The sequence below is a fragment of the Chinchilla lanigera genome, unplaced genomic scaffold, assembly GCF_000276665.1.
Source record: "Chinchilla lanigera isolate Chin_1 unplaced genomic scaffold, ChiLan1.0 scaffold00043, whole genome shotgun sequence".
NCBI lineage: Eukaryota > Metazoa > Chordata > Mammalia > Rodentia > Chinchillidae > Chinchilla > Chinchilla lanigera.
The window spans coordinates 77893-93930 of NW_004955444.1; the positions used below are offsets into that span (position 1 = coordinate 77893).

At 38.1% G+C, this 16038-nt stretch overlaps 1 protein-coding gene and 1 pseudogene across 3 annotated transcripts in view; both read left to right on the forward strand.

Moving 5' to 3' along the window:
- The window catches only part of LOC102007161, a 6134-nt pseudogene extending 5515 nt beyond the window's left edge, over window positions 1-619 (forward strand).
- Window positions 620-12247: 11628 nt separating this feature from the next.
- Window positions 12248-16038, forward strand: part of Fabp12 (fatty acid binding protein 12) — a 7909-nt gene continuing 4118 nt past the window's right edge. For 2 of the 3 annotated variants that reach the window (XM_005392051.1, XM_005392053.1), the window contains exons 1-2: window positions 12296-12377; window positions 14829-14920. In XM_005392051.1, coding sequence (XP_005392108.1) covers window positions 14848-14920 — 73 coding nt within the window. In that variant the 5' untranslated portion in view covers window positions 12296-12377; window positions 14829-14847. Of the gene's footprint in view, window positions 12378-14828; window positions 14921-16038 lie in introns of all 3 variants that reach the window. The other variant, XM_005392052.1, reaches the window with a different exon arrangement.

Below are 16038 nucleotides of genomic sequence, written 5' to 3' on the forward strand. Positions count from 1 at the left end.
GTGTTGGTATTAAATCTTCTCTGAATTTCTTGTAAAATTCTGCTGTGAATCCATGAGGGCTTGGGCTTTTCTTTGTTGGTAGGTTTTTCATCACATTTTCAATCTCACTAATTTACATTGGGTTGTTCAGGAATTTGATATCTTCTTGACTCAACCTTGTTAACCAAGGAATTTATTTGGGGTTTTCAACGAGGGAACACCAACTGGAAGCCTCCACTCAACTGTGAGATCCATATTACCTGAAGAGGATTGGATGTTCTCCCTTCATCCTTGATGTAGTAAAAGAAAGAAAGCTGCTGATTTTTCCATATGTATGCACACTGGTTGTCTATATGAAGAACTACCCAAGTAGATTCCTTTCACTGTCCTCTCAGAAGATCACAGTTTTCTGGAGCTAGAGAATTAATTTAAGAAGACTCAGTGTTCAGCTCATATACTAAATCCTCACTACTTAGAGGAAGACATGATGTATGCCTTGTTAAGTAGCCTATCTGTTACCACCAAAGAATGTGACAGTGATGAGAACATGGGTGTGAAAAGTGCTTCTGTAGAAGAATTCAGATCCACAGAAGATGTGGAATTACAAGGAGCTATTCATAGGAGTCTGGAGGAAATGTGAGCAGAGTTGCCAGTAGGCCTGCAGGCTGAGGTTTGGTCTCTGAAAACCGGGAAGCCCTCTCTGAAGTCGGAGCTAGCCTTGACCTCACATTGGCTTTGTATTTTGTGCTGTGGTGCACAGCTATATGCAGGGACTGCAATGTGTGTTAACACCAGTGTAGCTCATGCGCTCTAACACATAGGAATCACAGTGGCCCCCTGACTTGAGGTTCCTACATTCAGGTTAAGGTTCTTTTTTAAAAAGCTCTTGACTGTGTTTCCCAAGTAGTAAGTCTTTAATTTTATTTGTACTGTACAGATGATTCTAGTTTATATTTGTATGAGTGAAAAATAAAAATAAATGTAAATAACTCATTTTCCCCGAAAGTTCTGCATCTTGTGTGGTACTTATATATAATGTCTTTGAGATGTTTAGTTTTGGTTATCAGAAGTTAGTAGAAAATTATCATGGCAACAACAATTTTCTTTGTGGTTACCATGCAGATGTACATTCTTGCTTTAATTAGAGCAGCACATTGCTAAAATAAAAAATACAACTTTATTTTTTTCAGAATAATTAAGATGAAATCTTCTCTATTCAGTTTACTTGGCTATTAGGCTTTTATGTGACTTTTATGATCTCCTGTTTAGAGAGAATGGTATCAAAATAAATGCATACAATTGAACTTAAAAAAAGAGAAATTGCTATAAACATTTTCAAATGCACATAAGACATCAAAGTAGCCATGACATGACCCTCAACAAACGGACTCTTACAACTGCTTCAGAAAGTGGGAAGACTGGAAGGATGAGTGTGTTTGAAGTGAGGAGAAATATTTTGAGGGTGATTCATGGCAATGTGTCTTTCACTGTATGTTTTTAAAATTTTTATTTAAATATTGATCGCATCTCATATTTCCTCAGCAAAATCTGAGACTGTTGACTCTGAAGAGAACAAACAAAGATAATAAGCAGCCCCCCATTCATTCAGGTGAGGTTGTCACCGACAAGCTGCCCAAAGTGTGTTCTTCTGTAGTCATCTTTTCAGGTTTAGGTCTGAAATTGTGGATAAGACTGTGAAGAGGCTTCTAGACAGATCGGCTGGTACATGTGAACGTCCTGCTGCTTTGACATAAAATATCAAGAATATAATGAAAAAGAAGGTAGGGAACACCTTTAGAAGGATATTGTACAATGCAAACAGGTAAGACTTTGGGACTCCAAGTTTTTTTTAAAAGAGGTTTTAAGTTTTAAGCTTTCTGAAATATTAGTTGAATATATCAAAAAGATTAAACAGCGAATTATTTTAAAATTTATGATGCCATAGTTAATATTCCTTTACATCCATGTAGAAATGAAACTCATGCTACATTTATTGTTTTGCATATAAAAATCAGTTATTAAAATATTTTCAGGTTTTCTTCTCTTCTTTGATAAACTGGCAAAATATCTACCTGCATGTGACCTTGGTGGGATAGCAGTATTCAAAAAGATAGTCAAAAGCATTAGGTTGCTTATAAAAAGCAATGTTGTTTCAATAAGTCACCAGGGCACACTCCCACTGAGATCCATAACTTGTCTTCAGGGGAGACAGTGTGATCCAGGCATCAACTGATGGAGCTATAATGCAAGACCCTGAGGATACTCAGGACATTTCAGTCTGTTGCTGAAGTGTGAGCTCTCAGTGCCTTCATTATGCATTGAGACTAAAGAGACAAATCCAGAGATAAGAATGGTTTGTGTTCTGAGAGAGTGGACCTACAGCTTTCTTTCTAGAGAAGATTCCCAATGGATAAGTGCTGCCTGTGAACTTTAAGACAGAAAATTTGGGGGGGAGAATGAGGCTCTTGATTAATAAAACCACTATTATAATATCTTTTCTTTTTCTTAAGTCTAAAAACCTTTTTAAACCTTATTTGGAATCTTGGGAAATAGGATAATTTCCCAAGAAATTATTGCCTCAGATGGTGGAGCTAAGGGTAAACTTAGCTGCACCATCCAAAGTAATTACAAACAACATTCTAGTATTGAAAATGAAAGGGCACTAATTGACGGTTGTCCCTTAATATCTTGTGGGGTGTCAAATACATTTGCAGAAATGCATGTGAAATTAAACAACTTATTTTTAAAAAGGCAATGCTTGTTGATTTCATCAATTTTCCACTTTTTTGACTAGATAGTGTTTCATAAATCATTTCACAGAACTAGTTGTTAATGAATTTATTTTTGAAAACTGTTACATTAAATTAATTTACACGGATAGATGCCTTAGACTCTAGATTCCATTTTAGTGGGTGAAGGTCCTGCAAAGACAGAAGGATGCAGCCACATGTCAAGGCATATCTGGAGCTGCCAGCACCTGAAACAGAAGGTTCCCCTCAGAGCCTTTGGAAATATCACTGCTGGCATCTTGTATTCAGACTTCTAGTCTCTAACACAGTGAGAGAATACTGTGATGTCATAAGCCACCCAATTTGCAGTGATTTGTTACAGCAACCCCAGGAACCCAACCCATTCTCCACTTCTGAGCCACTCACAAGCTGCTATTCCAATGCTTCCATCTATGTTAGTTTCCCTGTAGCTCTCTTCCCTGCTCCTCTTACTTTACTCTTTGCCCTAGATTCACCTCTCCTTGTCCAGTCCACTGGATTTCCTTTTATGATCTAGGTATTTATTTCCTATGCTCCAGATAAGTTTATTCAACTTTCTAAGAGACATTTTAAACAGGCTATTCAAATAGGACTCACATTTCCTTTTTTTTAATATATAAAACTGTCCTTTGTTTTGTTTTGTTTTGTTTATTTGAGACAAAATTTTGTTATGTAGTTCAGGCTACCTTGAACTCACTATGTAAGCCAGGCTGGCCTTGTACTCTCAGCCATCCTCCTGCCTCAGCCTCGCAAATGCTGGGATTACAGGTGTACACTACCACAGCCAGTTAAAATTGTTTTTATAATGCTATTTGCTGCCTGGTACCATCATCCAAAGGTAATGGTACTGTAATTTCTGTTTTGTGTTTTTTTGTACCGGGAATTGAACTCAGGACCTTGCGCCTGCCAGGTAGGTGCTTATGCCTCTGAGCTGTATTCCTGGCTTTTACTGTAATTTCTGAACTCCCACATCTTATGAGCCCTGCAAGACCTTGTTGAATATCCTTTTTTAAAATGATAGAATTTATTCTTCCAACTATAGAGCAATTTTAAATAAAACAAAGTTACTGAAAGAAATAAAAGTTTACCCTTAGCTCCACCATCTGAGGCAATTGCCATTGACATCATTACCCTTGATGTAGTTTATTCCTGTCATTTTGTTATATATTTTTTAATATTTATGATCAAAATGCATATGATTTTGCATGTGCATACATGAATAGGTTAACAAATCTTAGTGTTTCTCAGCATTATTAATATTTGCTTTAGGCATTCTTGAAACATAATTTCTCATCAGTTACCAACAATTTCCTGAATTGAGTTCAAAACAGTACTTGCTTCTCATCTTTACTTTGACTTGCACCAGAGCTTAGCTGCTAAACTAGTTTTCCACCTTGTGTTCCTTCCCAGGGAGCCATCATCATTAAAATCGCGTGAGATGACGTATTCTTGTATGACAGCCACTCCACATTGCCCAGACCTGTGGAAGAATTATCATATTCAACTGTTCCTGGAATATCATCACTCACCTCAGATTTCACAGTTGGTGTTAATATGGGAGGAACACTGACTCATGCACTGACTAGCCTGAAGCAAATTAGTTTCATAGAGCACACGAATGATCAGAAAGCCAAAGATGGAAATGTTCTGCCTTCTATGACATTATCTTCTACTATTGGATATTTCATTGCAATTTTTAGACTATAAATGGTCAAAATGTTAAGATCAGTCATCTTAAATTAGAAATAATGTCAAAATATTCTACAGGTCTATTGACAGAAGAGTGGACTTTCTTCCTGCAGGTGACACTGAAGTCAGCCTTGTTCACTTAGGGGACAGATTGCTTCTTCACAGCAGGGTCAGTGCTTCCAGTGTCGTTTTCTCCCTTCCTCCCAAGCTCTTCTGTCTCCCAGGTTTTGCAACTGTTTTAGTCACTGATGCTGTGAAAGATACTAATCTCCTGTCTATCCTGCACAAAATGTGGGAAAATCTTTTCTCTTCTGATTTCATCAGCAAGAAGATTAGAGTTTTTCAAAAGAGATTTAAGAAATAAGACACATACAGGTTAGAAATGGGTACATTTATGACATACGGGGTGTTGATCCAAATGCATGTCTCCAGGTTGCTGCAACTTGACCACACTCAGCAAGCCCAGAGAGTTGCATATTGGTTGCATATCCATCACCTACTGATCACCGTGGGAGTATCTGGCCCCTGCTAGACCTCTTTCATGACTCAACAAGGCCAGGAATCCCACAAACTTCTCCTCACAACCCCTTATCACATTGGTTCTACCTATCAGGTCATTATAAGAATTTCTCAGCTGCTTTCCAGCCTTTTGGGTGCTGGTGCACCTGTTTCCTGAAAAATCCACTTGCCATGGCATGTTGGAATAATGTTTCTGAAGATAACACTTGTCAGAATGGTCTATGATAAGTACCCAGAGTTATCCCACACTGAGCAAGAAGTTCCAGGTTCCCCTGAGACAAGCTGGGCCAGGAATTTTTCAAGGCATAAGTTCTGCCTTTTAGCCTTTGGCAATTCACTTCATTCTCTTTTTCCCAAGAGAAGAAAGTCAATGCCAATAGCTCAGGGGAGTTTCCATTTTCTCCATTCTGGTTGGGCTAATGTAACACTCTTACAGCCATTTACTGTAGAATCAGTAACTTTTTTTTTTTTTTTTTAGTAACTTCTTGTTTCTGGGAGTACAGTGGTACATGTAAAAAAAAGGTCTGGCCATAGAGGAAATTGTTTATCTGTTTAGTTTCTTGGTCAGACTGGAGTGGATCTTAGCCATGACCACTGATCGTAGAGTCTATTGAATACCTTTTTTGGAAACAATGAGGTCCCTAAAAGTACTGACCTTTTTGTTGCCCCATTGCTGGAAAAGCAAGTTCTCTACAGACTGTGTTGCCTCTGGATATTTCCAGGCATGCAGGTTACACTGATAATAGCTGGAAATTCTAGTGCTAATCAGCATGGAGAATGCCTGGAATAATGTGACAGGGGACTTTATGAAGTAGCATTTAAAATACTAGGTAGGTTGGCTGTCAGCAAGAGGGAAGTCTGTGGCAGGTTGGGGGGCCCCAAGCACACAGTTAAGGATCAAAGACAAGACTCCAGCCTTCTAAGGAAGAAAATGTCTTGCAAACACAAGATAGGTTCAAACCTCATCAGGTTTTCCTGAACAATGACGAAGGACAAAGGAGCAGTGTACAAACTCAGTGATCAGAATGACTTTGAAAACTCATGGTGTCTCAAAAGTAGATATATATTCAATAACCAAAACTGTCACATGGCTCAGGCCTGCAAAATGTTGAGTCAATGCTGAATTCCAGGCTTATTGTAAAGAGAAGAGTTTCTCAAAATGTATTTTATATTTCAGTATCTCACCTTTGAAAAATGCATATTCTCCTTCAGTAAATCTGGAGTTGGTCCTTGTAATATGTACTACTGATGTGTGTACTATATTGTTTTCATTTTATTTTTACTTTTTTCAAATTTTTTAAAACATTAGAATATTTTAAATGTACAGGGAAGTTGCTGATTTAGCAGTTTCCATTTGCGTCATCCAGCCTCCCTTAATGTGAACATACTGCATTGTAGTTTACATTTGCCAGAACTGAAAAAAAAAAAATTGCTATTAAACCAGTAATGAAACTATAGACTTTATTCAAATTTCTCTCTTGTTTTCTCACTGATGTACTTTCATGTTTCAGGATCCAGTTCAGGATTCCGTATTGTCTTTAGCCATTGAAACTGACAGAAAAGCCTGAATAAGCCCTCCAGTTTCACTTGTTTCCATCACCAATTTTAGACGTCACCTAGCTAAGCTGTATACTCCCATTAGCTTTTTGTTTTGTAGTGTTTTGTAGGCATTCAGAGATAACTCAAACTGGTTGGAACCACTAACCCTTTCTTTACTTGGGTCTATGTTAGTGTCAGATGGATGACATTTTGATGTCCAAGGGTCAAAACCTTCATCCTTAGAACATATTAATGCTATCATGTTCTCAATACGCACCCTACGAAGACCCATGAAATTTGACTGTGCATGTGTAGACTGTGGACTACTTCACTTTTTCTGACCTGCAGTCACCTTTCAGACAACTCGCCTCCTTTCCACCATCAACTCGCCTCCTTTCCACCATCAACTCGCCTCCTTTCCACCACCAACTCCCCTAAAGTGCACCCTCCGAGAGGTAGATTCCAGACTCAGGACTCCTTCTTCCTCACATTTGGCTGCCTCAGTTGATAACATCATCATGTTTTCTTAGTTTCACCAATTTGTGACAGTTTCTCAGGCCTTCTTTGTGACTCACGACCTTGAAATTTTGAAGTGTTTTGTAGACCATCCCTCAATATTTTCCCCTTGGTTTCTGAGACAAGGTTTGGGTTATTGGTGTTTAGAAAAATCCCACAGAGGTGAAATGCCTTCCCACTGCACCATATCAGGGGTACATGACACTAGTGTGACCTGACCCTGGTGATGTTCAACTTAATCACTTAGTTAAGGTTTCTAACGTTACTACTTTCCCCTTCCACACTGTTCTTTAGAAATGAGTCTAATCGTGGGAAATAGTTGTTACTTGAGTATGCATCAGAATCACCTGAACTGCTTGCTAAAACAAAAATTTCTAGGCCCTTTCTCCAGAGTTTCTGATTCAGCAGACCTGGGGTGCTGCCCAAGAACTTGCATTTCGAGAACATTCTTAGGTAACAGTGAGGCTAGATGGTAAGGCCCACACTTTGCAAACCACTGGTCTATAGTATTTGTCTTTAATCACTTGACCTCAGATTTCAGTCAAAATCTGGGGAAAATTTTTAAAGCACATATTCCCAGCATAGTTGCTGGCAATTCTGATTAAGATGATTTAGAGTGCCTCACAGGAGTTGGCATTTTTATAAAAGCAAATCAGGGCTAATAATTTGATGCCAGCATAATTGGTTGAGGCCTTAGGGACAGAGCTCAGACAGTAGGTGGGGTTCCAGAAGCTCAAGCTATAGGAAGTAAGGGCAGCAGAGCATGAGAACCCAGCAAATATGAATCACAGGCTGCCTAGTGCTGGCGTTTCACTCTTTATTCAGTCTCCTCCAGGAAGTCTCTCTATTATTTTGATTGGTCTGAACAATGTGACTTCTTAGAAGCATACAGTACCAGCAAGCCAGCACCTGATCCCAACACCACCCTGCAGTGAGTGTTCTGCTGGAAAACAGAAAGCACAGCAAACTACAGTACTGTTTACCAAAATCAGCATTTTTTTGTAGTCTAAATCTTGTTTTTCCATACACACCCAAAGGAAGTTGTATGTTGCTGAAAAGTACCAGAAATAAAATTGACTGGAGAAGACAGCAGGAGAGGGCAGGATTGAAAAATGAGATAAGTAAGGAAGATGTTTTCTACATGAACTTCAGAAAAAAAATTGTAACTTTAACATATAGCCATAATATTTAATGTTATGCAGTTTTTATTCTGTCACTATACTGTCACTTATAAAATTACTTTTCTCTTTGATGAAATGATGACAGTAGTAGTATTACCTTTAAAGAACCAAAGAAATACAGTGAAATAAAGATTATTCTAAATATGTTTAAATAGTATTTTGCATAATTAAATAAACTCCTTATTTTAAACATAAGAAGATCTAAGATTTAAAAAACAGCCTTTTCCCTATATTACTTTCCTAAGTTTGCTACAACAAATTGCTACATATTTGATGATTTAAAACAACAGGAAGAGATGGGAGTGTAGTTTAGTGGTGGTGCGTGTGCTCAGCATGCTGGAGGCTCTGGGTTTGACCTCCAGCACAAGGTATGGGAATGGGGCAGAAATTTATTCTCCTATATTTGGAGGCCAAGAAGCATTTGAAAGGCTCTGGAAGAGAATTTACTCCCTGTTTCCCTTCTCATTGCTCCTGGGAGTTCTTGGTGCTCCTTAGCTTGTGGCTGCCCTCCAGTATCTGTGTAAGTTTTCATGAGACTTTTTCCTTTGGTTCAGTGTTTTAAATCTTTTTTTTTCTTTATTTAATTACAACACGTTATTTACGTTTATTGTGTACCTAAATCCAGAACAATCTCATCTTGTGATCCTTAATATATCTGCAGAGATCCCATTTCTAAATAAGGTCATGCTTACAAGTACTGGGTATTGGGACTTGAATGGGGAAAATGGGGGACACCATTCAGCCTATAGCAATTTCCAGCCTATAGAAAAATGTTGAACAAGTATATGAAGAATATCATCGAGAAGCAGAGCCACGATGTTGCTCGATGCGACTCCAGTGTCCCTTGTTCCTAGCATTTCATCCAAGCTTCTTTACCTCCAGCTGCTCATCTGGGTGGTGAAGACAGTGAGAAGTACCCCAAGGCTCCTGGCAAGCCAAACTGGCAGCTCTTTCCCCGTGTCCTTAACAGGCAAACACTTCAGGATGAGGAGGGCTGTGCCAACCAGTACAAGAAGAGAGCCAGATATTTAGCTCACAATTTTTTGTTTGCTACAGTACTTAATTTCATAGTAGACTTTTCCTTATCTACCTATCTATCATCTGTCTACCATCTATCTATCTATCTATCTATCTATCTATCTATAATTTTTAAAGTCACTATAAAGATTTTCCCTCAAAGCATAGTTTAAATCTAAGCAGGTCAGAATTACATGAATTACCTCAAGCCTTAACATCATTAAGTGACTAAGAAAGTAGGAAAATTTTGTAGATACTCAAGGCTGTCTCTGAAGAAAGCTTTGCAATTTAACGTGCTCATTAGGTACCTAGGGTCAGACTCAGGAAGAAGCAGATAACAGAGCAATGCTTTTGCCCTTTTTCCCCCTAGTCAATTGTCTCCCAGTTCTCATGTTTTTCCGGCTTGTGGCACTCAAGGCAATTTTCAAAATATCCCATCTATATTTTACTGATAACTGTCTCTTCTATGATTTTTATAAAATTCCAGACCTTAGTTTCTTCTGCTACATTTTTATTGTCCCTATCCATAACATGGTTATAAACATGTCTTCTATTAATGAAAAAACTATGAGACCAAAAAAGTCACCTACCACTTTTACATCTTAAGCCAAGAAAGCTTACAAACCTAGTAGTTGTTCAGTTCCAACCCCCAGTTTTAGATAATAAAACTTGCGATTCTAAAACAGGAATTGAGTTTTTTTTATAAAGATCTAGATAATAAATATGTTAGGTTTTGTGATTCAAGATGTGTTTTTCAGAACTATCCAATATTGTTATCGTAGCATGAGAATAGCCAGAGATAATACATACAGGAGTGAGTGTGGCTATGTTCTAATAAAGCTATCTACACATGGCTGCAAGATTTGGTATGGAGGTCATAGTTTGCCAATTCCTGCTCCAAAATAACTTGTTCTCCCACTGCCTGCTATATCAGTAGGTATCCATGAGGAAATACCGGGGAATTTAGCACATCACAGGATATCTGTCATAATGTTAGAAACACTTTGCATGTCTCTTTCAATCCAAATTGTATACTCAGTGATGGGAAAGAGCCAGTGTGAGGATCTTTCACTTAGGTGCTAAAATGTTTATTGAATGAATAGCAAACAAGTAAATCCTGAGTTTTCTTTGCATGCCAATATCTGCTGCAAAAAAGTGCAGTGTACCTTGTACAGCTGCAAAACACTTCCAAGTACTTAGCTGAAATAACTCAAATTCAGTAAAGTCCTCAATTTATGAATGAATTCCATTCTGGGAGAACGTTCATAAGTTGGATTTGTCTGTGAGCCCAACAAAGTAATCTTATGAGCAGGGCACCCACACACACTCTTGAGAGCCTTACACACTCTTGACACAAATATACAATGTATATTTCTTTGTGCTTCCTAGTCATCCCCTCCACATCACCACTGATTTTCTTCTTGCTTCCACACATGCTGGGCTCTGACTGAGCACTGCACTACTGTACACAGCAGCACAGTGGTGACAGTGTCCAGCAGACACACGAGCTACCTCCTCAATTTGTTTGCATCTACGAATGTTCATAATGTGAGGTCCCTTGGTATCTGTGAAAGTTTGCAATTTGAATATTTATAAGTCAGGGATTTACTCTATCTCAAAAGGCTAGAAACAATTGTGTGGTAAGCCTTTTTCTCCTTCCCTGTAAGAAAGTTATGAATCTACTTTTGTTATTGGTCAATATAATCACCATTCTGTAGAAAGACAGCTTGTGTGTAGTCAGAAAACAAGTCAGATGATTATGTTCCATAACAGTCCCAAAGGTATGCCATCAGGACCATCAGGACCATCAGGAATGCACTGATGAGAGGGGCCACAGCACCACCCAAAGTTTCAGCAGTTCCTTTTCTTGGGTTGTCATAGAGTTCAGCACATTGACATCGGTGGGGAAGAATAAGATCATAGGTATCACGGGCCAGAAGGCAGCACTTTACTGCCAGAAGCCAGGAGACTGTAGTTACCATAACAAGGGCCAAGAACTAAGGCAAGTTGAAGGGAGTTGGCAAGAATGAAGAAGCAACAGGCTAAGATTGGTCATCCCAATAGAAAGTTGTGATCATTTGCTCAGATCCCAGACTTTAGCCAATTTCAGATCCAGAAACAATTGATGTGCTATAAATGTAGCAAACCAACAGGGGAAAAAAGCTGAAATACTATGATGGTAGTATACTGTGTTCATCCCAGTAATATACTGTGTTCATCCCCGGAATGTGTTAGAAGCTCCTGCTCTTTGGCACATCAGTTGAGATCAGGACTGTATGGACACCTGGCACAACACTGTGGATCGGGCAGGAAAATCAAGAAGTAGCTAACGCCCTGGAGGTCTTGATAAGACACACACAATAGAGGATGGAAATTAAGGTGGACTGAAGGGCTTCTGTGCTTCTCTTGAAAATGTTTTAGGGATCCAGCTTAGTCAATGGTGTATAAGGTCATCTCTTCCAACCCACAAATTGCTGTATTTTGCTTCTTACATCAAAGTTTCTTTTTCTTTTCCTTTTGAGAAACAGTCTTGCCATGCAGTTCAGGCTGGCTTTGAGCTCCTATTGTAGCCCCAGCTGGTCTCAAACTTGCAACGACCCTCCTGCCTCAGCCTCTCAAGTGCTGGGATTACAGGCATGCTCCATCATGCTCTGCTACATCAAAGTTTCTGTAGGACCCTTTGACATATTATTCATCTACTTTGTATACCAGATGTATACCAGATGCTCCAGTTTGTATACCAGATGAGATAAAAGGCTCTTGTTTTGAATTGTCTCTGAAGCAGGAGAGGGATCTGCAGGAAATTAGGGCTATAGCTTTAGATTCATGGCAACCTTATGGTGTGAAGGTGTTAGTGATAAAAAAAGATGCGTACCCCCAATAAGAGCATCACAACACAGACCTCTGGGGTTTCAGAGCAAAGCCATGCCACCAGTAACATAGACTTATATGCCTTGTGAAAGGGAGTTTGTGATATACTACCTGAGTCCAATAGAGGCAGAACCCTTGACTATAGAATGCTAACAGAGAGTGTGTTAGGAACTATCCATTATGAGCTGGGTTCTGTTAGACTCACAGAGCCAGAAAGGCAGGTAGGCATGGTAGTAGTCCATCATAAGATTGAACTGTACATAGGGAATCAATCCTGAACAAGACCAGAAGCCATAAGGTAATCCTATGAGCAGGGCACCCACACCTCATGTCATCTACCAGGGTAACGTCAGCACCACATTTTCATATCATACCTGCAATAATATGAGGTCCTATGTAACCAGCTGGAGGAGGAAAAGCTTAAATATGTTCTGTGGGTCAGTCAGCTCAGCTTGCTGAAGGCAAGCTGAAAAGGGACAGTGATTTTATTATGCTTGGGATGGGAGCGGGGGCTTGAGAAACTCATAAGGAAACTATCTCACAGGACACAGCTCAGAGTTATATACCTGTTCTCATTTTGTGTGGAGTGAGCAATGGTTTGAGACAAGAATATGTACGGAGTCATTGATAAAGTCAAATAGCCTGATAGACTGTTCAGGAGTCTGAAGTGAAGGGCTGAGAAATTGTAGACAACTCAGAGATATTCGGGGTAGAAGAGTGTGCATGGACAAACGGGAGTTAACGTTAATGTGTGAAGATTTTGACCGCGTATTCATGGACAATAGAAAGCATCTGTCGCTTGAACAACCAAGATGACAAAATGGCTTGGTCAGTGAGCATTAGGTCTAGTCCTAGAGTTTCACATGGTAGAAAAGTAAATGAAAGAGCCACATACGAGCTCTGTTTCATGATTTAGCTACTAATGCTGCTTCAAGTCAAAGCTTTCACCACAGAGTCCTACACCACAGCCAATATGACATTTTTAAAGAGGTAACCTTCAATTAGTGATTTTCCTTGTGCACCTAACATATGTGGTGATATGTACAACATTTTTTAAAAAAATCCTAGGAATTTTATTACCTTAAATACCTGACTTTAGTACCTGCAGTGTCTTCAGTGATGGGTTCTTTCCTGGCCTTATCCTCATCCCTATTAAACTGAGTGGGCATAAAGTTATAATTTATACACATTGATTTGAAAAGTAATAGTGTTAAATGGCCTAATTCAAAACAGGAAAACCAGTCAGCAAACTGCAATATCCTTTCCAACCATAACTGGGACATTCAATCAATAGTGTATGTAAAATTCCATATAACATAGTTGCTCCATAAATGTTTGCTGAATAAATATTAATAGAAGTATTACCCCATATAAACAGCCTTCACAGATATTAGTGTTTGAATACTTCACATTTTAATGGAAATTATAAAATATTGTATCCCCTTACTATCTTAAAAAAATTTTATATCTTCAGTATTTCCTAATAACTCTGTGTTAACATGTGGACATAGCAAGGCTGAAATTAACAGGGACATCTTCAGGTGCAAATGGCATGTATTAGGAGGAGCTTGTCACTCAATTTACTGCTTGGAGTCTCTTCTTCCCTAGATGAAGTTTTTTTTTTTTTTTTTTTTTCTAATGCTCTTTTCCTGTCCTGATTTCCTACAGGTATTGACAGACATCAGAGTGTTTCATTGAAGGTTGAAAGGAAAGAAAACAGCCTATATTAAGGAGGAGTTTCTCAGAAAGTATTGGGTCCAAATGGCAATGATCACTGTCTGAGCTGTTGAGAAATTGAGTTGGCATCTGGGAAAACAGCAGCAAGATATTCTCTCTCTCTGTCTCTCTCTCTGTCTCTCTCTCTGTCTCTTTCTCTCTCTGTCTCTGCCTGTCTCTCTGTTTCTCTCTCTCTCTCTCCTCTTCCTCCTTCTCCTCTTCTCCTTGCTCCTCCTCTTCCTCCTCCTCTTCTTCTTTGTTTTCATCTTTGTCTTCCTCCTCTTTTTCTTTTCTCTCTCTAGCTCTCTCTCTGTAAATCACAATCTCCTCCTCTTTTTTTCCTCTATTCTAATCTTTTAGTTTGTTACATTTGGCTTAAAGTGGTTTTCTGCATCTGATGATATTTTTACTTCAAATGTCAAATACCATCTGTGCAGACTTGTTGTTTTTATTTGAGCTCAAACTATCAAGAAGGATAATATAAAGTATCTGAACAACCAATAAATTGGCCTTTTCTGAACCCCTGTTGGTTAGAGAAAGACAGAGATCTGGGTCTCAAAGTCCTGTGGTGTAAAAGAGCCACCCAGACCCGCCTGTAGAGTGTGGCAGATCTCAGAGAGCGAGCGGTGTCTATATTTGATCCTTAATCAGTGCTAAGAAAGTTAGATTTAGTCCTGCTAAAAACTACTATGTTTCCACTTTGGTCCTCACTTACATTTAAGAGATTTTCTCTTTTGGAAGATAGCAAGGGAAAATCATAAGGATTAGAATTCCTCATTTTTTCTCCTGATTTTTCTTATTGCTTTCTCTACTCAATAATATTTCAAGGAACATCAACGTGCATCCATATGAAGTCATTGTAAATTTTTATTTCTGTATTTTTAATGCCTATATCTTGTACTCTAACTGCTTTGAAGATAACAATATGCAATGTATTAATTATTGATAACAATACACAATGTACTAACTTGTTATTTACCTATTATTTTGTTATGAAATTATTTCATTCTCTTATTATTTTGCTATTTTTTAGATAGCTTCTTTCAGATAGAATGGTGTATGAGTTCCAAGGAACATGGAAATCCATTTCTTGTGAAAATTTTGAAAACTATATGAAAGAGTTGGGTAAGCCATGTTTGTCTGCATAGCATATCCAGTATTAATGGGAGTTTTGAAGGCACATAACTTACTTTGTGAAATAAGGTGAATTTTCAATCCTCTAGTTTTTCACACAGAAAAACATAAATATTCATTTACCACTAGGGTTTGGTTCTGTACAAAAGTAGGTTGGAATTGATTTAATCCTTTATGAAATTTACCATAGATTTATATAAACAAAATGTGCATATACCATTTACTAAACAGTAATTTTAATACATAGTTTAAAACAAAAAAGCATAATAAGTTTTAAAAAATTATTTTATAAATATTTACTCTAATCTTTATAGAATCTTCAAAATACATCATTTCCTGCTTCTGGTAGCTGATTGGTATTCCTTGGTATGTGGCCACAACACTCCAATCTTTGTTTCCATTCTTATTCTGTCTTCTTTTCTGTGTTATCTAACGTATCTTTTCCGTTCTTTTATAAGGAACCTTTTGATTACATTTACAGTGGGTTCAGCCTGGTAAACTAGGATAATCTCTCCCTCTTACGGTCCATAGATAAACTGATTTGCAAAGTTCCCTTTGGCACAGTGAAAAACCTTCACAGGTTCAAGGAACACTTCACATCTTGCGGTCATGTTTTATAACATAAATTCCAAGAGCCACACTGTAGAATTTCACCAGTGCTATACTGTCTCTTAAAAATTTACTGTAGACATTGCTATCTCTACTGAAAACATTCCTACATATGCTGCACCAAGCTGTATATTCGAGGACGTTTACTGCAAAATTATTGGTAAAAGTAAAACCAGAAACCAACTAATTGATTATCATATTATGAAAAAATTTATATATTATGAAAAGTAGCTATCTGTGTAGGTCAGATAGGTAACCACTGACAAAACACCTGTCTGTGTACTGACATGGAAAATTTCCAAGACATACAAGTTAAGGGAAAAAGAAAGTTAGAAAATAATAATGAAACATAAAACTTATATTTTAAAAAACGTTATAGAGAGAGAGGATGGTTCCACAACATTATGGCCACTGAAGTATACACATAAAATGTAAAAATGGCAAATTGGTGTTAGTTGTAGTTTATCACAATAAAAAGTACACAACAGATAAAACAAACC